Source organism: Pogoniulus pusillus, chromosome 38, assembly GCF_015220805.1.
Source record: "Pogoniulus pusillus isolate bPogPus1 chromosome 38, bPogPus1.pri, whole genome shotgun sequence".
NCBI lineage: Eukaryota > Metazoa > Chordata > Aves > Piciformes > Lybiidae > Pogoniulus > Pogoniulus pusillus.
Window position 1 is genome coordinate 7334805 of NC_087301.1, and position 22609 is coordinate 7357413.

At 51.9% G+C, this 22609-nt stretch overlaps 1 protein-coding gene and 1 long non-coding RNA gene across 3 annotated transcripts in view; both read left to right on the top strand.

Moving 5' to 3' along the window:
• The first annotated feature begins 19 nt into the window (after positions 1 to 19).
• On the top strand, positions 20 to 4273 carry LOC135191061 (uncharacterized). The gene is made up of 3 exons (XR_010308720.1): positions 20 to 440; positions 776 to 871; positions 1456 to 4273. It is a non-coding gene; the product is annotated as an uncharacterized LOC135191061 (long non-coding RNA).
• Positions 4274 to 7379: 3106 nt separating this feature from the next.
• The window catches only part of BCL9L (BCL9 like), a 68428-nt gene continuing 53198 nt past the window's right edge, over positions 7380 to 22609 (top strand). For both annotated transcript variants that reach the window (XM_064173017.1, XM_064173018.1), the window contains exon 1: positions 7380 to 7515. In XM_064173017.1, the coding sequence (XP_064029087.1) occupies positions 7432 to 7515 (84 nt within the window). In that variant the 5' untranslated portion in view covers positions 7380 to 7431. The remainder of the gene's footprint in view (positions 7516 to 22609) is intronic.

Genomic DNA, 22609 nt, shown 5'->3' on the forward strand with positions numbered 1-22609 from the left:
CCGGGGCAGGGCTGGGGCGGCTGGAGCCGGGGGTCGTAGGCAAGCTGGTGCCCGGTTCTGCTGGCGAACTGGCGTTCCCCCCGGTGCCAGGCGGCAGTGTGCGTGTGCACAGTGCCCTCCTCCCCTGCCCTCTGGAAGCTTTGTCACAGACATGCTTCATTTGTCGTGAACACTCCCCGGGGACATCTCCAACAGGCGCCGAGCTGCCACCGAGCTGCCTTTGGGCGCAGTCTGGGAGCCTTCTTCTGACGTATTTACCTTCCTGCCCACCTACAGCTCTGCCAAAATCTCTCTGGGCTTTTGTCTGTTTAGTGAGAGCAGAGGATGCTGATGGTCTAGTCTGCTGAGCCAAGAAGAGCACCCGAACTGCAGCACCAAGGTTGCCTGAGCGCTGCCACTCAGCACAGCCAGGCCTTCGACGACTGCTCACCTGAAATCAGGTCCTGCTCAGACAGGCAGGCAGCCCGGGGGTGGACTGACAGACACCTGTCTCAGTGCAGCCTCTGCAGTGGCTCAAAGTGACATCGGCACCCAGCTGTGCAGAGCTGTCCTGGGTAGTGCTCTGTCCCTAAATGCACACCCATAACTCTTAGTGTGTCTGTTCTTCCTACGCTCCTGTGAGCAAAGGGGTGGAAGAAGCCCATCTCCAGGATGCAGCGTGTTCAGATGGGCTGTCCCCAGGGTCCCCTCCCTGTGGGTCAGGTCTAGCATACAAACCAGCAGCAAGCTCCAGAACTAACACCATGACTGTGTGCTGTTTGTTCCCTCTTGACAGGGCTCCCTGGGTCCTCCTGCACACAGGACTGATAATGGATGCAGCTGCACTGATTGTGCTTCAACTCAAGCATATGCTGCAGCAGCCAGAAAGAAGGTATGAGAAGTCTGCTCTTCTTGAGTTCCAGACATTTGCCACCTTACCTAACTTCTGGCCTAGGGATAATGATTTTCCTGCTTCTTGCTGGAGAAGCAAGTAGGTCAACAACACAACAGTAAGCTCTGATTGTTTTGGTCGTTTTCCTTTGCCTTATCTTTGTGTCTCTAAGATTAGTCCTTCCTTCCTTGCACTCTGCAGTGCTCACTGATTTTTGCCAAGTGAGCCTTGCAGAAATTCAAAGTAGGCTGCTCAGCCATTGTATGGATCCTTGCCTGCTGGTTTTACAGCTGGGCAAGCAAGTGTATGGTTGTGGCTCCTCTCACTTGGGCAGCTAATGTGTTCTCTGCCTAGCTTCTGATCTGTGGACTGAGAACCTTTGTTAAGGGACAGATCTACTTTCCACTGCAACTTAATCCTCTGCACTCCAAGAGCATTAAGAGGCAACAGCTTGCATGAAGGACTTTGTTAAAGTCGTATATCATAATGCCTCTGCCGTTTGAGATGTGTGCGGCTGGAGCAAATCAAAGGAGATGAGTTTGGTCCTCTTCCTCCTTCCTCCCTTCTGAATTTGTTTTTTTCAGGCAGAGGAATCATAGGCCAAACAGAGATATCATGAGATCTGTAAAGGACAGAGAGAGAGGATAGTTACTCTGACCATAATGACTGCTCAGGCTCTGATGCTGCAGCCTCAGTCTTTACCCATGTCCAGCTGATGAACATTGCCAAGACAATGCGATGCTGAGGTGAAGGCTCTCTGCTTTAATGTGGCCTGGTTTGGCTCTTACTATGTTGGTTTCACTAAAGAAAGGTTCTTACCCAGTCTGATGTCAGTCCATTGTGGGCATAGCTCTATGTGTCTGGTGTCATTTCTTTGACCCAGTGTCCTTCAGTGCTGTGACTGCTTGCTGGCTTGGGTGCCCACCTGTATGCCTCCCACCGTGGGAATTCTGAAAAGTCCAACTCTGCACTGTGCAGGGTTCCTGCCCTCTGAAACATACCTGGTTCACTCATGCTTTGGTACACCGAGTCAAGAGTCTCTTTGGGCAGAGCCTGTACTTCCTCCTGGAACCTCCTGTGTCCTTCTGGAGTCAGCTTCCAGAGGCAGGACTTGCGTCTTCCCTGGCCGCACACAGAGGCAGTGATTCTCTCGAAGCAGCTGCTGAAGCACAGCTTGTGCCGGATTGTGTTTTTCCAGCCCTTTGGGGCAGTTTGAAAAAAGGGGAAGTGCTGCCTGTGGAGAGAAGAGATTTTTCCTGAGCTGAAGCACTTAGAGGCTGTGATGAATTAGAGAATACATCACATTGGACCAAGGGAAGGAGATGGTCCTCCCTGCCCCAAGGATGGATGTTTTTTCCTGAGGAGTGTGAGAGAAAACTGAAATGCTGGTTCTCAGGAATATCAGATTTGGGAGTTGAAAAAGAGGGGAAGTTTTCTCAGTGGCATCTTGAGCCAAAGGCAGAGCTATGACCTGAACGTGGGTCCTGGCTGCCGCATCTCCACCTCCCAGCAGACAACCACAGACTTGCGTCCCCTCATTATCCCTCTCCCCCTCATTCTGCACTAGGAGCAGGGAGAAGAGCAGGTACCGTGCAAACTGGTAGATCTGCTGTACAGTCAGACTGCCACTTGTGCTGTTGCACAGGGCAAGGGAGATGAGGATGGAGTAATTTAGGGGAGGACGGGGCCAGCCTCCCTTGATTTTGGTACTCTGAGGTCTGAGGACTGCAGGTTTCCAAGGCATCAGCATTGCCTTGAGTTCAGGAATTTCCGGCATCTCCTGAGGAGCTGAGATGTCCATGCATGAAATATCTTTGTCCTTGGTAAGCTGGGGAGAGGAAGGAGAAAAAGGACATGTATATATTAGCCCTGGGTGGAAATGAGGGACAGGCATAAGCTGCTTTGTTCTGGGGGAGAGTGGGTCTGGCAGCGTGCATATAGCAAGCTTCTACATGTCAAACTGCAGCCTCTGTCTTTGCACTTTGTACTCTCAGCCTGTTCATCAGGCAGGCTCCGTGCGCTGCCTGAGCCCTGCTGAAACGGGAGGCAGCCTCTTGTGGAGCTGCTGAGCCAGCTCGTTCCTTCTGGCAGGATGGCTGGGCACATAGGATGCCTGGGCCTGCCTCAGCAGCTTCTCTTTTACCTTGCCAGCCTCGCTGCAGGATGACAGCACCTCCTCCTCAGAGCAGCCCAGGTCGGTGTAGTCCCAGCACGTGTTCAGAGAAGAGGTTTCTGTGGCACCAGTAATCGAGGCCACCAAGCTGTCGGATCTGGCTGGGTCTACTCCAGGGCTCCTGGGGATGGGGCAGACCAGGCTGGGGTTTACCCATATCCACAGGTGGGGTTGAACGCTGGGTTCTAAGGAGAAAGAGAAACATCACCCCAGCAGTCTGACCTGAGGACCATTTCCAGGTCCTGCTGTCCAGAGGCAGTCTGGGGAAGCTCTAATGCAATGCAAATTCCAAGGTGAAGGTCCCCATTTACCTTCTCATGCCCCTAAGCAACATTTTATTTCCTGTTTTGTATACAGTGTGCACAGCTGCAGGTCCCTGCACTGCTGCTGCCAGCCTGGACAATGGGACTCAGCTCTGAAGTTTCACTTTCTCTTGCTCCTACAAAGCCTGGTCTAGTGAGGATGTCCCTGCTGACTGCAGGGGGACCAGACTGGATAACCTCTGGAGCTCCCATCTGGCCCAGACCATTCTATGATTCTATAAGTCACTCCCTTCAGTCCTCCTTTCCCAACTTCCTCTACCCCAAAGCCTGCATTCAGAGGAAAGTGCATGTGCAGGCACAGCTGTGCAATGACATCCCTGTCCCTGGCAGTCAGGCTTTAACTTCTTCTAAATAAGCTCAGAAAAATTCCATTCTGCACACAGATGTTCTGGCTGGCAAAAGAAAAGCCTATTTCCCAAGCTGTTCCCTGAAACAACACCACCAGCCCCTGTAGGGAATGCCAAGTCCTAACCTTACCCCTGGCATAGGCCATTGTCCATGGCACCAAGAACTCATGTGCCATGGGGTCAGCATGCCACTTCAGCACACAATGCCATGGGATCTCCTCAGGAGCTCATAGACATGGGGATCCTGGAGACACTGTGACAAGCTCATAGACATGTGGATCCTGGAGACACTGACAAGCTCATAGACATGTGGATCCTGGAGACACTGTGACAAGCTTATGGTTTTGCATTAGCCTAATTTTCTGCAAGTTGCACTTTCTGCAGCCACTTCTAATTGGAGCTGATCATATTTAAACATGCATACAATTGTTCATCTCTAAGACTGGAACTTACTATTTAGCAGACCTCACTATTTTCACATGAGATGGGAATCTTTTTACAAGGAAACCAAGTCAATCAATATCCCAGAGCCTCTTACCTTGCAGAACATCTTCAGTAGTGATGTGGAGTTTGAGCTCTTTTGCCATATCCCACTCCTGAAGGCCATTTCTAAAGTGCAGGTTTTCCCAGAATGACTTATTTTGAAAGCTCAAGTCCATTTTCTCTGTATGGCAAAGTTATCTGCAGATGCTGAGCACAGCAGGATCTGTGGGGGTGGCACAAAGAAAGAATCCCACCAGTTTGTAGTACTCTGTGTGCTGACAGACTTGATTTCACACTGTTTTCAAAAGGGGTATTGCAGAGGTAGGTGAAAGGCTGGGCTCTGTTTCACTCTCCTAAATACCTGTCACAGCCCTTTCCAGTGTGTGGAAATGGTCCACGTTGGTGGAGTAAGCAAGCTGATTGACAGTAGGACATAGGGTCTATTTTCAACCCTTTGCTAGAGCCTCAATAAATGAGCCATTCCTGTTTGCTTTAGGCTACCTTAATTTGTTGGGGGTTTTCCCCACTACCACAGCTTTACCTATGCTCTGCAGCAGATTTCACAGGTCTGAGAAACCGAATGTCTCTGGAAGCAGGATGGATCTCTGAAGGATGCATTTGCAGTTACTGGGGAACTCCCTCACCCTCCTCCTTACATGCAAGTAGTGCATTTTAAGACTGGAAATTGCTTTGGATTAGCCCAGGCAAAACACTGAGGAGGTACCATGGCTAGGGAAAAGGAGACAGGTTAAGCAGATATTGGGCTTACTTTCACAGAGTGTCCTTTGCAAACTTTGTGCTGCCTGAAGATGCCATCTGAGTTCCACACCCTCCTGAAGTGCTTCCACACACTACCCCTGCCTAGTCTGCCCCAGGTATTAGGAAGGAAGCAGTGTGGTTTGTGCTGTTAAAGGGTGGTGGTAATACATCCTCATCCTATCCGCCCACTCTCCATCAGGGAGGTAGGTGGGATGGGTGGAAACAGAGTAGCTGCAAATCAAAATCCAAGCCTTGGCTTAGCACCAGCAGGCAATTAGATTTCAGACTCGCTGCATATGTTGACCATTTTGTAGAAGGATGCACGTTGTGCTGGTAGCAGAGATGCACACCAGGGACTTGCTGCCAGCCTGTAACCAGGCCACAGAAAGAAAAAGGCTGTTTTTGGCAATTGCTGGAAGAGATTGCACCATAGTGTCAGTGTCATGACGCTGGGAGAATCTCAGCATAAACACAAATTCCATGACACTTGCACCAAAGGTTTGGCTTTGAGATTGTTGTCTTTCTCCTGTGCAATGACTGGGGTAAGGTGTTCTCCCCCCCGTGGCAGGCTTGCTCTGCAGCGTTCCGTGCCAAATGCCCCTGTGCTGTTTGCTGTCACTATGCTCACCCTTTGCATGTTTGCATCTTTTGAGACAGGCTGTCGAAAACCAAGTCAAACACCGAAGCAAGCTTTTATTGAAAAGATAACCCTCGAAGGGCAGAGAGGGTCTGGCATGCTTGGGTTTGCATCTTCAATAAAAGCAGGTGTGATAGTTTGTACTGTGTGAAGGTTTGCATAGCTCTTGGCATTCCACAAATATCAAGTCAGCACAGCTCTGCTTTGGCTGGATGCAAAACACTACTGTCGTGTAACTTCTTACTCCTAGTGTGGCAAAGTCCAGTCATCAGCAGAGACAAAGACGTGCTCGCTGTCAGATCCCTCAGGTGTGAGCAGAGCTTGCTCCTTGGCTACTTTCCTAAGGAAGTCCAAGAGTGCCCCAATCAAAACCTTTTTCTCTTCCTGAAACTGGAGCCTGGTATTTGACTTGGGATGTGTTGCAAACAATCCAGCTACTATAGATTAATAATTTACCACGTATTGCTTGACCAGCTGCACCGCAAAGTTGCTTTCCCCTTTCTGCCTGGAGTGAAACTCACACAGCGCTGTATGCATCAGCTGAGGCATGGTAATTCATTAAGCCTGTGATTATCCACCTGCACCCTCAACTGATGCCTCACCTAGCCACCTAACCTCCTGTACTTCAGCAATAAACTCGCACCAGAGTGCTAGGCTGGACGCAGTTCCGCTCAGAGCAACGTGAGTACTGCGGGGGCAAAGCAGCCCCGGGGCGGCCGGACCCTGCCCGCTCCTCAGCCCGGGCTGCGGCTCCCGTAAAGTCAGCGGGGCAGCGTGCGAGGCACCGGTGCGAGTCACAGGCAGGAATGCCCGGGGATGGACCTGTCCGCGGGCAGGACGCCGGTGCCGGTGCGGGCTCCGGGCAGCCCTGGCCGGGCCGCGGAACGTGCGTGCGGCTTGGCCGCCAGGGGCCGCGTGAGCGGCGTGGCCGGGGGCGCTGAGCTCACCTGTGGCCGCGCCTGGGGCACAGCTGCTGCCCCGAGCGGCGGCAGAGGGCCAGGGGAGATGAGGAGCAGCTGCAGACCTGCCCGGGCTGCCCTGCCGGCGGCGGCTGCCCGCGGCGCAGCACAAGTTCCTTTCTCCCACCTTCCCCCCGCCCCACCTCGCCCCCAGGTTTCTGTCCTCCCAAAGCAGGCTGCGCTGCCGGTCTGTGAAGCTGGTAAGTAGCACGGGAAGGGGCGGGATAGGATGTCCTGTAACGCAGTGCTCCACCCAGAGCAGCCCTACCCACCCCCCCAAAAAAAACCACCAAAAAAACAAGAAGGCGAAGAGAGGTTGTTGGCGTTTGCTGCCTCTGCGGGGTGGAAAACATTCCCCCGTGGGATAGCGTTCGCTTCTTACCGGCAGAGATTTGAAGCACTGCTGTGACACAAGTGGTTTGGAGCAGGGAAAAGAGCTCTGTGGTCTCCCCAGTCCCTGCAGTGAAGCTAGCAAACCTGGAAACAGAAGCACTGGGTTTAAAACAGTGTTTCGGATATGTTCACTTACAGCCTTAAGTCTAAAGAAAAAGCTAAGGGGGCCTCATTTTGCCGTTCAGTTATCGAATCCCAGCCCGATGGGTTTGTATGCCTGTGTTCTGGTCAAAGCACCACAGCTCCCCCAGCTCCGACCCCTTGCTGCTCCTCCTTTCTCAGGGGAGAGAGGTCTTGACCTAGAGGCAATTTGTGGCAAATAAAATTCTAAGGCTGATGATTCCTTATAGTTTAACTAGAAACTCATGCTTGTATCCTAAAGCCATCTCATTGTGTTTGTGTCCTCCTCTAGCTTTGGAAGGTGAAACAGAAGATTACTGCTTATGTGTGCAGAGGGCCAAAGCAGCCAGCATCTCTGCATCATGAATGGTGCAGAAAACACAGAGAAGTGACAAGCTGGGGGTGTCTTGGCTTGGGGCACCTGGATTCTCCAAAGCCAGCTCCTTTCAGGTAAGTGTTATTCACGTGGGAGCTAATTGATGGGACAGGTTTGCTGAGCACCAGACTCACCTGCTCCCACAGGCCCTCTAACCAGAAGAGCTACAGGCAGGCTTTGCAAGGATGTGGGCTGGGGTCAGGGGGCAAGTGCAGTTCTCTTTCCTTGCTGATTCCAATCTTCTGGCATTTTAGATTAAGACTTGCTTGCAAACCAAGAGAAAAGCTTTTCCAGGTGTGGGATGTAACTGTGGGCATGCTCAATTGCTTCTCAGAGCCTGGCTTTTGAATGCATGCACATGTGTGTAAGGTGCAGGTAGATGCCTTCAGCTCAGCTTATGACCTTCTATGGATGTGCTGTGTGAGGTCATTAGCAAGCCAGAGAAACTAGATTTGCTCCTCCTTCTGAAATATGTTGGGTCTCTGAAAGGCAGGGGAGCTCTATAACTTGGCTTCCAACTCAGAGATGCTATTCAAGTCTGGCTCAAGTGGCTCTTGTGTTCCACAGACCCTGAAAGCTTTGCACATTGTGACATCTGCTTGTCCGTGGTGATGTGGGATTATTGTCTCTGTCTTGGCTTTGCCTAGCTGATGATCTTTGTGCAGAGGCAAGCTCAGTGGACTTGGCAGGGACTCTGGGCTTGTGGATACTGGTTATGCTGATCAGCTATGGGGTGTGTATGTATATGTATATATTATTTTCCTGCAGTAGAACAGAAATCAATTTCCAGTTAAGTAGTTGGTGCTTTCCCCCATCTTCCCAGTACATGGAGTACAGTAGGTGCCTGGCTTGTCCTCTCACAGTGCCACTCCTGCTGTGCTGGCATTGCTTCAATTCCCTGTGCCGCGGCAAGTGGCTGATGCTGTGAGTGCAATCTAGAGAGAGCTCCTAGGATCTGCGTGGGCTGGGGTTAAAACCAGCCCTTTCTGTTAAAAAGAGGCAGCAAGGAAAGTACAGGTGGGCAGGGGAGGGAGAATGCAGGCTAGAGAGAGGGTGGCTTCCGATGGATATCTGCTCTGTTGGCACCCTGCCAGGACTGTGTTGGGGTACCCGTGTGTCTCTGTCAGTGCTGCAGGTAGATCCTGCCACAGTTGCAGCTGTTTGTGGTCTCCTCAGGATGTGAGAACACAACAGATGTACTTGATGAGCATCACAGCCTTTGCTATTAGCTGTATTCTGCTCTCTCTGAACAGATACGCTATTTTTCTGGTGGGGGAGAGGTGGCCTCTTACCCCCCACATCCTCACATTCTGTGAAGTTGCAGTAAAAGAGCTGAACTTGGGTCTCTGCCCCTCCTCCCTGATTTTGAAAACCACTTCAAAGGTGAGCTGGCGGAGGACTGAAGCGACTGGTTCTGCCGGGCTTGCCGCCGCTCACCTTTCGTGCCGCTCCCCTGCAGAACAAAGCGCGGCACTTCCCTTTGATTTCCCCCTTTGAAAACCATAGGGGACAGAGTCTGAAGTGCTCCACAACTTTTTTGGCAACTCTGCTCCAGTACCTTCCTGAAGTGCTGGGTGGATCAGGACAGGGCTTCAGGGAGGAGGCCTTGCTTGGCTAAATTAGTCTGCATCCCTCCTGGATGTCCCAGCAGGCATCCCCGGGTCTGTAGGGAGCGTGAGGCAATACTTGCAGAAAGAGGAGGAGGGAGCAGAGAGGGAGTTGGAGTCGGAGTTGGTCGCTTTCACCAACACACAGAGGGGTTCCAGAGGCCAGCCTGGCTGCCCCTAAGCAGTGTTTTGTGTCATCTCCTGGCTCAGCTGCTGCCCAATGGAGGGGTCTGCTCTATTCCCCGTTTTGCATGCTTTCTGATGGCACACAGCAGAGCAGAGCACAAGCTGCCATTCTCCACCCAAGTGGGAAGGAGAAAACAAGAGAGTGCCTGTGCTACAGCCAGTGCCCAAGGCACACTCTGCTTACTGTCTCTGCAGGGAATGCTTCTTGTCATGAGCATGGTGCTGAGTGAGGGGAGGGTAGGAGAGCAGGGTTTGTTTTGGTGATGTCTTTCCAGACTTCCTCCTGTGCCATTAGGGGTTGGGACGTGTGAAATTTTAAGCCATCAGGCTGTCACTTGCAAGCATGTAATGACACAGACCACCCCTGTGTCATGTGAGGGGAGTGAAGACCACCTAGTACTGAATCAACCACCCTAGATAACACCACATCCAGAGCTCTGTTATCAAGTACAAGCAGAGCTTGCCTTTGCTCAGCTCAGGAGATGACAGGATCACAGCTTGCAGCAGGGCAGCTGCGTGGCCAGTGCACGAGAAGTGATGCAGGTCATGGCTGCCATGCTCAGAAACAGTGGGATGCTGACTCAATGCAGGGAGCAGTGGTAGTAAAGCAGTAGGAATCAGTTGTGTTGAAGGAAGTAACAGATGACAGACTGGAGCTAAGGTTAATAAATCTGATCTCTGCTATTCTGGTGAGAGTCTTCATGTTTTATAGCCAGTGTCACTTTTGTATGTGTTGTGGAGCCACAGAATCGAGATGAGAACCCCTCTTGCCTGCTGGTTTAGAGCCAGGCTGGAAGCCTGCACATGGCTTTTTTTTATGAGACAATACTGAAAATCTAAATACATTAATGTGTGTGATCATCTCTCAGCCTCTGGGTGTGACAACTGGTCCTGCAATCACATTGGGCTGCCTGTAGCAGGGTGACCCCATGTACTGGGGCACAAGCCTTTGCGTCAGACCACTCTATGTGATTGAGCTCAGACGTCCTTCAGTGCAGGGCTGCTGAGATCAGGAGGAATGTGCTGCTGGAAGGTTAGACTGAAAAAGAGCCTTTTCTTTTTATGGCCACTTGAAACAGGGATGTTGTATCTTTAAGGCACCCCCTTCTCATTCCCCTAATACCTCAAAGCCTCAAAGTGAATCTGGAGGAGAGGATCAGTGCAGGAGTTTAAGGCATCTTTCCCTGCCCTGCTGCACTGCTCACTTACTGCTCCGAAGGCTGTGCTTTGCTGTTTCTGTGGTAACCATTAGTTGCTAAGCAACTGCAGCATCATCTGCGCTGAGCCCTCGCATCTAATTATCCCATCACAGTGGCTGAGAGGGGCTGGGGGGGATTAACTCCTCTACCATGGCAGATCCATTGACAACATTTTAGTCACGTTTAAAGGGACATTGACCCCCTTCTGCCTCACTTATCTATACTTTCTTTCTCGGGCAGTTACTTGGCTTTCTTGCCTCGTTGGACCATGAGGAGGGGTGCAGGTTTCTGTGAGCAGCACAGGCTCGGTCTGTGCTTGTGGCACTCTTACTGCCTATGCATGGGTCTTTGCTGGGAGCAATTCTTTCTCTCCAAGTCAGGCACGGTCTGCCTATCTACGTGTTTGGATCATGTAGTCCTTGCCTTGCAGACTCTTCCTGGGCCATTTGTGTATCTCCTTCGTGTACCTCCTTTGTCTTGCAGTTGCCTCTATGCTGCCCTCTGTCCCAAGAGCCCTGTTTCATGTCTGCTCTGTGAGATCTCGCTAATTCTTCAGAGCTCTGAAATGGAAGAGGTGGGCAGGTTTCTGTCTTGGGTCTGTCTGCAAGCTGAAGCAAATATTGCATAGCCCAATATTCACTTCAGCATCACCTTACTGCTTGCTGATGGGAGGGCTTGACACTGTCCTCAAGAAGCACTGAAAGGCTAAGTTGTAAAGTAACAAGGAAGGAAAATGTCATTTGTCACCTCTCTGTAAGTGGACAGAGCCAGCAGCTGACTGGTGAGTTGTGCACATTCAGATAAAAACATCAGTCTGAGAGCCAATTCTGATTTTGAGTTTGCAAATCCAAGGCTGATGTTGTGCTGGACTCAGCCTCTGTGCCATGACAGACTGTGTTTGAGTGAGGTTCCCAGACTCAGGAGGAGAGTGGTAGCAGTCTGAGTTACCTAGTTTCATAGTAGTATCAGGTATCATAGTAGTATCATCATCAGGGTTGGAAGAGACCTCACAGCTCATCAAGTCCAACCCTTTAGCACAGAGCTCAAGGCCAGACCATGGCACCAAGTGCCACGTCCAGTCCTGCCTTGAACAGCTCCAGGGACGGCGACTCCACCACCTCCCCGGGCAGCCCATTCCAGTGCCCAATGACTCTCTCAGGGAAGAACTTTCTCCTCACCTCCAGCCTAAATCTCCCCTGGCATAGCCTGAGGCTGTGTCCTCTCGCTCTGGTGCTGGCCACCTGAGAGAAGAGAGCAACCTCCTCCTGGCCACAACCACCCCTCAGGTAGTTGCAGACAGCAATAAGGTCTCCCCTGAGCCTCCTCTTCTCCAGGCTAACCAATCCCAGCTCCCTCAGCCTCTCCTCGTAGGGCTGTGCTCAAGGCCTCTCCCCAGCCTCGTCGCCCTTCTCTGGACACGCTCAAGCATCTCAATGTCCCTCCTAAACTGGGGGGCCTAGAACTGAACACAGCACTCAAGGTGTGGTCTAACAAGTGCAGAGTACAGGGGCAGAATGACCTCCCTGCTCCTGCTGACCACACCTCTAGACAAACACTTGACCTTCATTATAGGCTGGATGTTAGGAGGAAGTTCTTCCAGAGAGAGTGATTTGCCATTGGAATGGGCTGCCCAGGGAGGTGGTGGAGTCACCATCCCCGGAGGTGTTCAAGAAAAGACTGGATGAGGCCCTTGGTGCCATGGTCTGGTTGGCTGGCTAGGGCTGGGGGGGATAGGTTGGACTATAGGTTTAGGAGTGAGGGTTGGACTCAAAGGCACAGGAGCAGTCTGTGCCTGTGTACCCAAAAACAAGTCGACAGGGAAGGCTCCAGCCTGGCTAAATAGGGACCTTGGGCTGGACCTCAAGAACAAAAGGTGAGTCTAAGGCCTTTGGAAGAGGGGGCAGGGCTCTCATGAGGACTATAAAGATAGAGCAAAAATGTGTAGGGAGAAAATTAGGAGAGCCAGAGTGCAGCTAGAGCTTAACCTAGCCACAGCTGTTAAAGATAATAAAAATGTTTCCATAAATTCATTAACATCAAAAGGAGGACTAGAGAAAATCTCCATCCCCTGTTGAATGCAGAGGCAAACCTAGTGACTGAGGAGGAGGCTGAGGTGGTCAGTGCCTACTTTGCCTTGGTCTTTAGCACTGGATACAGCAGTGCCTTGGGCAACCACACTCATGAAGAGAGAGCCCTGGGGGTACTGGTAGATAGTAGGCTGAAGATGAGCCAGCAGTGTGCTCAGGTAGCCAAGAGAGCCAATGGCATCCTGGCCTGCATCAGGAACAGTGTGGCCAGTAGGACAAGGGAGGTTATTCGTCCCCTGTACTCAGCACTGGTCAGGCCACACCTTGAGTGCTGTGTCCAGTTCTGGGCTCCTCCATTGCAGAGAGATGTTGAGGTGCTGGAAGGTGTTTGGAGAAGGGCAGCAAGGCTGGGGAGGGGCCTGGAGCACAGCCCTGTGAGGAGAGGCTGAGGGAGCTGGGGTAGTTTAGCCTGGAGAAGAGGAGGCTCAGGGGTGACCTCATTGCTCTCTACAACTACCTGAGGGGAGGTTGTAGCCAGGTGGGGTTGGTCTCTTCTGCCAGGCAACCAGCAACAGAACAAGGGGACACAGTCTCAAGTTGTGCTGGGGGAAGTACAGGCTGGATGTTAGGAGGAAGTTCTTCACAGAGAGAGTGATTGGCATTGGCATGGGCTGCCCAGGGAGGTGGTGGAGTCCTGTCCCTGGAGCTGTTCAAGAAAAGACTGGATGAGGCACTTAGTGCCATGGTCTGGTTGACTGGATAGGGCTGGCTGACAGGTTGGACTGGATGATGTTGGAGGTCTCTTCCAGCCTGGTTGATTCTATGACAATCTATGAGATCTACTCGTGAAGTAGGAGTCAGGGAGGGGAATCAGATTGAGGACATCACAATAGATGAGGCAGTTGTCACTGACCTGCTGCACCACTTAGGCATACTGCGATGGTTTGGGTGTTACCTGCCCCCCCACTCTTATGAAATCACCCAGACTAGACTCAGCTGAGCTGGGGATTAGAATGGAGCTTTCTATTCACAGCTTAGCACAATATACAAGCAGATATTTACAGTATCTACAGCTGTAGATGGAAATAGACAAGTTAAAAAGTAATACAGCAACACAACAGCCCTCCCAGAAACCAGACTCCCCAGGAGGGGCTCCCAACCACCCTTCTACCTCCTTTCCACCCCTCTACCTTATCCCAGACTTTTGCCTTACATTCAAGGTGAGTTTGGAGAATGGACCAGGGGGGTTAGGAAGCAGAGGGATTAGTTACACAGCAGGTTAGAGAGAGAAGCCAGAGAGCAACCCTGTTATCTGTGTTTGTGTTCTTGTCTTTATACACCTCAGCAAGCCTCTGAGTGCAGTAGACATCACCATTGTTTCCTGCTCACAGCCCAGCATCTAATTCCTCTGACTGAAACAGCCCAGCTAGGCTCAAACTAGCACATGTACACAAGTCTGTGGGGCTGGCTGGGCTGCACCCAGGGGTCCTGAGGGAGCTGGCAGGCTGCTTGCCAAGCCACTTTCCATCCTTTAGCAGAAGTCCTGGCTAACTGGGGAGGTGCCAATGGTCTGTAGGGTAGCAAATGTGATGCCTATCTACAGGAAGGGCAGAAAGGAAGATGTGGGAAACTGTAGACCTGTCAGTGTGACCTTGGTACCAGGGAAGGTCATGGAGCAGGGCATCTCAAATGCCATCATATATCCTACAGACAACAACCAGGAGATCAGACCCAGTCAGCATGGGTGTGTGAGGGGCAAGTCCTGCCTGAACAACCTGATCTCCTTCTATGCCAAGATCACCTGGCTGCTGGATGAGGGCAAGGCTGTTGATGTTGTATTCCTAGACTTTGGAAAAGCCTTTGATAGAGTTCCCCACAAGATTCTTGTAGACAAACTGGCTGCTCGTGGCTTGGCTGAGCACATTGTCTGCTGGGTGAAGCACTACTGGGCAGGAAGGCCCAGAGAGTGGTGGTCAGTGGAGCTCAATCCAGCTGGTGGCTGGGCACTGGTGGTGTTCCTCAGGGATCTGTGTTGGGACCACTTCTGTTTAACATCTTTATTGGCCTTTATGCAGGGACAGAGAATGTTAGCAGAGAGTTTGCAGATGACACCATGTTGGGTGGCAGTGCTGATTTGAAAGAGGGTGGAGAAGCTCTTCAGAGAGACTTGGATAGGCTTAGATCAATGGGCCAACATTAATGGGATGAGTTTCAATGAGACCAGGTCCTGCACTTGGGTCACAACAACCCCAAGCAATGCTGCAGGCTTGGGGCAGTGTGGCTGGAGAGCTACTGGCCAGAAAGGGATCTGGGGGCTGTACATAGACAGGAGTTGAATATGAGCCAGCAGTGTGCCCAGGCAGCCAAGAAGGCCAAAGGCATCCTGGCTGGCATTAAAAATGCTGTGGCCAGCAGGAGCAGGGAGGTGATTGTCCCCTTGGCCTCGGCTTTGGTGAGGCCACAGCTCAAGTGTTGTGTTCAGTTCTGTGCACCTCATTACAAGAGAGATGTGGAGGTGCTGGAGTGGGTCCAGAGGAGGGCAACGAAGCTGTGAAGGGCCTGGAGAATAAATCTGATGAGGAGTGACTGAGGGACTGGGGATGGTTAGTGTGAGGAAGAGGAGGCTGAGGGGAGACCTCATTGCTGTCTACAACTACCTGAATTGTGGAGAGGCTGCTGCTGGTCTCTGCTCACAGGTAATTAGAGACAGAAGAAGGGGGAATGGCCTCAAGCTGAGGCTGGGGAGGTTTAGTTTGGACATTGGGAAAAAGTTGTTCACAGAGAGAGTGGTCAGGGACTGGAATGAGCTGCCCAGGGAGGTGCTGGAGTCACTCACCCTCGATGTGTTTAAGAGTGGTTTGGATGTGGTGCTCAGGGATGTAGTTTAAAGTGAATCCTGTAGAGTAGGGTTCTAGGTTGGACTTAGGGATCCTGAGAGGCTTTTCCAGCTTGGATGTTTTCATGATTTGCACACAAGAGAATCCTAAGTACCTCCCTAGTACCTCCCTGAACTGTCTCTGTTTCTATGCCCACCCTTGAATTATAAAGTCTCTTTCTGCAGCCAAAGCCTGCAGCACTATCCAGCCCTGGAAGTACATTGTGCCAACCTGTTAACAGTGCTTCCACCCCTTGCTGTTGGCACTGTACCAGGGCATGCAGCTCTCTGAGGAATGAGTGACCAGAGGCTAGGTGGGACGAGGTAACTTGGGAGAATGGAACAGGTGCAAGACCTATTTTGTCATGGAATGGGAAATGTAATTAAAGTCCACATGTTAATTATGAGCTGGAGGGGAGAAATAGATGGATTTCTGCCTGAAGTGTCATTGGCATCCTGGAGTTCTGCCTAATGCTACTAGACAAGGAAGAAAAGCTGTGGAGGAAAACCATGGAAGATGGAAGTGTTGCAAAGAAGTTTCTGTGGCTTAGAGTTGAGCACATAGTGCAGAGGGAAAGCTTTGTTCTCCCCAGCTGAGGCTGGAAACCAAAGAGAAGAATGATGTATGCAACCTTTTGGTTCCTTGGTGTAAATGAGCTGTGTTGAGAGACTCATGGGCTGATGAAGCTGGGGAGGGGCCTGGAGCACAGCCCAGTGAGGAGAGGCTGAGGGAGCTGGGGGTGTGCAGCCTGCAGCAGAGGAGGCTCAGGGCAGAGCTCATTGCTGTCTGCAGCTGCCTGCAGGGAGGTTGTAGCCAGGTGGGGTTGGGCTGTGCTGCCAGGCAACCAGCAATAGAATAAGAGGACACAGTCTCAAGTTGTGCCAGGGCAGGTTGAGGCTGATGTTAGGAGGAAGTTGTTGTCAGAGAGAGTGATTGGCATTGGAATGCCCAGGGAGGTGGTGGAGTGGCTGTGGCTGGAGGTGTTGAAGCCAAGCCTGGCTGGGGTACTTAGTGCCATGGTCTGGTTGATTGGCCAGGACTGGGTGCTAGGTTGGGCTGGAGGAGCTTGGAGCTCTCTTCAACCTAGTTGATTCTCCAATTCTGTGTTTCAGGCCTGATGTCCTATGTGTGTTTCTCTTTGTCCTGTCTGGGTGCCTTTCTGTTCCCTGCATGAGGGTTTTCAGTCCCCAGAGTGCCAGGCCAGTTCACTCATCCTCTGAAAAGAGCTGGACGTGAGAGGGTGCCTGAGCTGAGTACTGCAGTATCTGCGGGAGGTGGTGCAGCTGTGCACGGTGCTGTTTGAGGGGACAGAGCACAACTGCTTCTTCACAAACGTGAGGAGAGGGTTGTCTTTGCACAGAAATCGAGGGAGCTGTTCAAGACATTTTGCCATGTGTTGAGGGGCTTGCAGGGATCAGGGGAAGCAAACGTGCAAACCTCTGACTCACGCACGAGGTCCCAGAGCCAGGAAGGAGTAATCTAAAAGCTGCTGGAGCCATGTGCAGACTGTTAATGAGGCAGGCAGCACCGGCAAGAGCGCTGCAGCCCGGCTCCTGCCGCCCAGCTTCTCTGCCAGCGCTGCTGCCTCTCTGGCAAGGGCAGAACAGGGCTTGTGCCTGAGAGACTTGCGTTGCCTGGCTTGGAGAGCAAGGCAGCCTGGCACCCTGCAGGGCAGAACAGCCGGCAGCCTGGCATCCTGCAGGGCACAAAGGGTTAGCCGGCAGGCTGGCACCCTGCAGGGCAGAAGGGTTAGCCGGCAGGCTGCATGCAGGGCAGAAGGGTTAGCCGGCAGGCTGGCACCCTGCAGGGCAGAAGGGTTAGCTGGCAGGCTGGCACCCTGCAGGGCAGAAGTGTTATCGAGCCTCCGCGCTCCGGCCCACAGCGGGTGGAATGCCCCCGCTGCACCCACGAGTGTCTCGGGAGAACAGTACCCCTCGATTTGAGCAGTGTGGTGCAGTGTGGTGCTGGGCAGAGCCAGGACAGAGCTGGAACAGCATCACAGCTGCTGTGCACAGTGACTTTTTTTGTAGGATTATCCATATCTGCCCTGGTGGATGAAAACTGTGCTGGTGCGGCAGAGGTAACCGCAGGCAGAGTATTGTCACATGTGGTTGGGACAAAGAAATAACTGAAGTGTAGGAGGGAGTCTGGGAAGATAAAAGTCATTGGCAAAGTTGGAATTTGGGCAGCTGAACTGGGCAGCCCAGCTTCTGGAAAATGTTGAGGGTTTGTAGTGACTTGTTTGAAATACAAGGCTTGAGATCACAGAATCACAGAATTAACCAGGTTGGGAAGGACCTCTGAGATCATCAAGTCATAGAATCAACCAGGTTGGAGGAGACCTCCAAGATCATCCAGTCCAACCTAGCACCCAGCCCTATCCAGTCAACCAGACCATGGCACTAAGTGCCCCATCCAGGCTTTTCTTGAACACCTCCAGGGACAGTGACTCCACCACCTCCCTGGGCAGCCCATTCCAATGCCAATCACTCTCTCTGGGAAGAACTTCCCCCTGACATCCAGCATGTACCTGCCCTGGCACAGCTTGAGACTGTGTCCCCTTTCTAATTTAAGATTTGCTCATAATTTGAAAATTGCAATAAACCCAGAAAGGTTTTCCTTATTTGTTACTAAAAGCTGGAAATACTTTGCACAGAGAGCACTTTGGTCTATGGATTTCTCTCAGAACGTGTGGCTGGCTGGGGAGGAGGTTTCCTGGCTATCAGGTGGCCAGAAGCATTTTCCATTTGCTCCCTGACCTGGAGGTGGACTGAGGGAATTTCTCTGTCTGTCTGTTGGGTCATACTGTGTCTTTGCTCTTTGACTTCACCTGTTCACTCTCTCTTTTGCTTTTCATTCCCTTTCGGCACCTTGGGGCTTAAAGCATCTCCAGGAAGAACTCAAATTAGGAGAGCAGCGGCTGAGGAAGCTTGCCAAACGCTCTACATTGGTTGTCAGCTCTTCTCAAAACCAGATGGTTAGTAATTAAAGGGAGTCAAGTAGGGAGGCTGCATTGTCCTTTTAGTTTTTTTCTTTCTCTGAAGAAAAGATTTGGTGACCTTGGAGGAAGATCAGCTTCCTCCGTTTGCAGGGACATCCTCCTGCAGCGCTTGCAGACTGTCGTGACTGCGATGCTCTGCTGGGCACAGGATCTTTCTGAAGCAGCAGGCTCAGTATTTGCCCTAAGGTCAAGGTAGCTGCCATGGAGGTAGGGCAGAAAAGCATAAGAAAAAAGGAAACAGGAAGAGGACTTTGAAATTCAGTTGGGAAGAGCCCTGCTCCCAGATCTTCTCTGGGACTTTTCCTTCAAGTCTTACATTGCCAGTAGAAACAAGCCTGACCTTATCATGATGCCCTTTCACTTCTGGGCCATCCTTGTGCATGTGGGTGGCTCTGCATATCTTTTCTCCGTGGTACTAGGAGCTGGATGGCTGGGAAGATGAAGGGCAAGCACAGCATGTTTCCCTCTTTATTTTCAAGAACATTTGGTTTCTAGAGCCAATCTTAACAGATGCACTGTCAACACCTAACAGTTCAACCTCATGTGCAAGAGCTGCACACAAGGAGAAATGTATTGGCAGTAACAAACACCTCCCACTCAAATTCATGTCCAAGAAAAATGTAGCAGCTTTGTCTCAATTGAATTCCAGAGCCCTGGTCCTCCACGAGCTCCTCTTGCTGAGATCTTGCTCCTTCCTTCTGTGGCCATCTTTGCTGCATGGCTGGGATTTGGGGGACTTGAACCAGGTTGTTCCTTCTATGCAGGACTGATGATAGCAATGCACTTTGCTGCTATACCCCTGGTAACTTTGCTGCTACATCCTGCCTAAGAGTTTCAGAGAGGAGCTTGGCCCTGCTGTAGGCAGTCCTGCATTATCTATTCAGTCTACTTTCTTTCTGCCCTCTACATGGGCTTTAGAGGCACCACTGCTCCTTTTATGACAGACTTTCAGAGACTTCTGGACATGCCCTGCTCTACAGATTTCAAAGAGTCCAAACAGGGATCTCAAACCTCGCTCACCTTTAGAAAGGATGGAGTCATATTGAGAGCCTGAATCAAAGGATTTCACTGCAGTCTGTGCCAAGTGCAGTCCAGCTCCCTAGGGAAGTCTTTGCTGGTTCCAGTTTGAATGTTGTGCCTTTCTTGAAACCTGAATGGCCAGTTATGATGGCAACACCTTTTATTCTGGGGCTGGCACAATGTTCTGACAGTTGTATGGTAGAGCTGATAGAGCTGTACCTTGGCCTCTCCCCAAAGAAAGGCTGACCTGCAGCTTTCTCTGCTGGGATACTGCTGCCAGGTGGAGAGTGGCAGGCTCACACGGGAGCTGCAGACACCACCTGTGGCTCCTCATCCTGTTGGCCCTGCAGAGAAAACGTGGGCAGAGGATGGCCCTTTACCCTTGGGGTACTTCTTGGTGGGCTCCCTGGGAGTGGAGAGTGCTGACCTGGGGTCTGTCCTTTTGTGTCCCTGACAGCACAGTGCAGATCCCCATCTGCATGATGCTGCTGAAGCAGCCTCCCTGTCATAAAATATTCATGCCTGCCTCTGAAAGGGCTCCAGCACAGCACATCTCTGTCCCTCCCATGCTCCCCCTCACCCCCTACATAGGCAATCTGTGCTGCAGAGGCTGTGGGCTCTGCTGGGAGTTCAAACCAGATGCAGGCAGCTGATCTGTCTTTGAGGAAATAAAACAGAGCAGAAAAGAAGTAGAAAAAAAACCGGAAGGTGCTTTTGAAGCTTAACCCTTTCCAGTCTGGGAAGCCCCAGCAGTGAGTGTGCAGTGAGCAACCTAAACCACTCAGAGAAGGCTCGACCTGGAGAGCAGCTGAGATGCTTTCTCAGACTGAGAAGATTGTTTCCAAGCCTGGGAATCCTGCTGGAGCAGGCTGTGCTGCTGTTGGTTGAGCTGGTGTAAATCTGTCTGATGCAACCTCCAGTGTTTCTCCAGACTATTTAAAGCTACCTTGATTTCATGGCATTCACTCTGCGAAGTGTAAGTCCTTGCTAGAATGTCACAGAGGAGTACTCTGTTTCCCCTGTGGGTGGAGGAGCATAAATCTTGGGTCTCATGAGTTACTTCCCTGATATTTTTACGTTCAGGACATTTTTGAGCCTCCTCCTCATTTATGGTTAAGATGTCAGGGAGTGAAAGTAATAGATTGCATCAATGCTAAGGAGACTGCTACACCTGGGAGGAAGTATATGGGCTGGGAGTGGTGGCAGCAGGACTCCCTCAGTGACCTCTATGAGCCCTGTTGTGCTGTGGGGGCCTGGCCTCACTGGGTGACTCTGGAGCAGAGTGAACTGTTGCACAAGAAGCTCTCTAGGCAGGCATTAAGGTGAAGAGAGGACTTGGGCACGCAGCACAGGTGGTGTTTGAGTGGCCTGGCTGGGCTGGCAAGTGCAACTGGTTCATTCCTCCCTCCCTGTTCATCCTCTTGATAATCCAATTTACATTCCCTTTTCTTCCCCTGGATCCTGCTGTTACCATGGGAACTATGTTCACAGTTGCATTTCATTGGCTTCTAAAACAACTTCTTTTTCCCTTTCATCCTGTCTCTTCCCATTTCCAGCTTGGCCACGGAGATGTGGCTGTCACAGGATGAGGAAGCTTGTAAAGCTTCTCATAACAAGGATGAAGGCAGTGGTTAGAGGGCAGAATTGGGGAAATATGGCAAGACTGTTAGGGTCTGAGTGAAGTAATTCAGCCTATGTGGTCTTTAGCTTGGTCTTTTCTGCATTCTGCAGCTATGTCTTGGACACCTACTGTCCCTGAGTCTGCCAGCTCACCCCAAGGGTCTCTCCTGCTTTCTGTCCCCTCTTGTCTCTGGTAGCCTGGGAAGCCAGCACCATACTGTGCTCTTTGTGATAGCTGAGGAGTTTTTTTCCCCATTTCTGCAAAGACCAGGTGGCTGCTGGTGTGGCTGTTGTATGGTTGAGAGGCAGTAAAGGAAGAGATGCTGTTCCAGGTTCATGTTCTTGCTGCCTTTTGCTTTGACCAAGAAAACTGTGCTTCAGCCTGGTGCACAGAATGTGCACTGAAAGTGGCAAACAGTTGCAGAGCCATATCTTAACAATTTGCCATTCGTTCTCTTCTTTCCTCCTGGAGTAGTTATGTCTTGGTGTTGTCAAGTACAGCAAACTTGCTCAAACTGGGAAAGAGTTTGTATTTGAAGGAGGAAGGGGCAGTGGCAGAGGGGAGAGATTCTCAAGCCCCTCCTCAAGAAGGTTTTCCTTCTGTTATGCAGCTCATATGTAGTGGGGCCAGCAGCTGGTCTGCTTCAGCCTCACCACACTGGCCCCCACTCTTCCTTGCCTTGCTTAGTCAGACTGGTAGAGAGCCAGCAGGACTTTGGCAGCCACCATTCATCCCTACCCATCTAAACCTGGTTCCTGCCTCTGTTGTGGGCAAGCACCTCTGCACCTGTGGCCAGGACAATCTTCGTGTTTGGTGTTCTGGCTGTGCCAGCCTTTGCTGTCCGACATGCATCAATCCTGCATTGCCTTCCACCCAGGAGAGGACTCTGATGCCTGGCTCCTGGTGTGCAGGAAGGTGTGATTTAAGGCCTGTAATGCTGTGAGGCATTGCGCTGGTGGGGATGGAGCATGTGTTTAGCTGTTTGTATTCCAGCACAGGGATGAGGATGTATTTGCCGGCTGTGGAAATCCATTTCCTCACTTGTGTGCCTGGATCGTAAAGCTCCGGTTTGGCATTTTTCACTGGAGCCACAGTTTCTTCTTTCCCTGTTAATTAAAACATCCCCTTCTGCCACGCACATGCTGCTCTTCCGTCATGCACAGCCCTGGAGGTAGCCGTATCTCCTCTGCGGCATCGGAGAGAGAAAAGGGGGTAAATACAGTCGGGAGCGTCCTGCTTTCCAGAGCTGCGCGGCTCTGCAGCTGAATCTCAGCACCGCAGGAACAGGAGGAAACCTGCGATGAGAACAACCTCACTCTCCCACCTGTAGCCCCGCGTCGCGGGAGTGGGCGCCCTTAGACGGCGGGCCCCGTTTGCCTGCGGCTGTGGCTTCCCAAACCGCCTGCCGGCCGCCCCGACCTCCTCCCGAGAGAGGTTGTGCCGCCCGCTCCCGCCAGGGGGCGCCGCCGACCGCCAGAGCCGGCCCCGCCCGGTCCGGTCCCGCCCCGTGCCTCCAGTGCCCCGCACCGCGGCCGGGCGGACCCGCAGCTGGCTTCGTTGCGCCGTGGCTGTCCCCGGCCAGGACTAGAGCGGACCCGCGGCCCAGCTCTGTGCCGGAGCCCCGGGCAGCC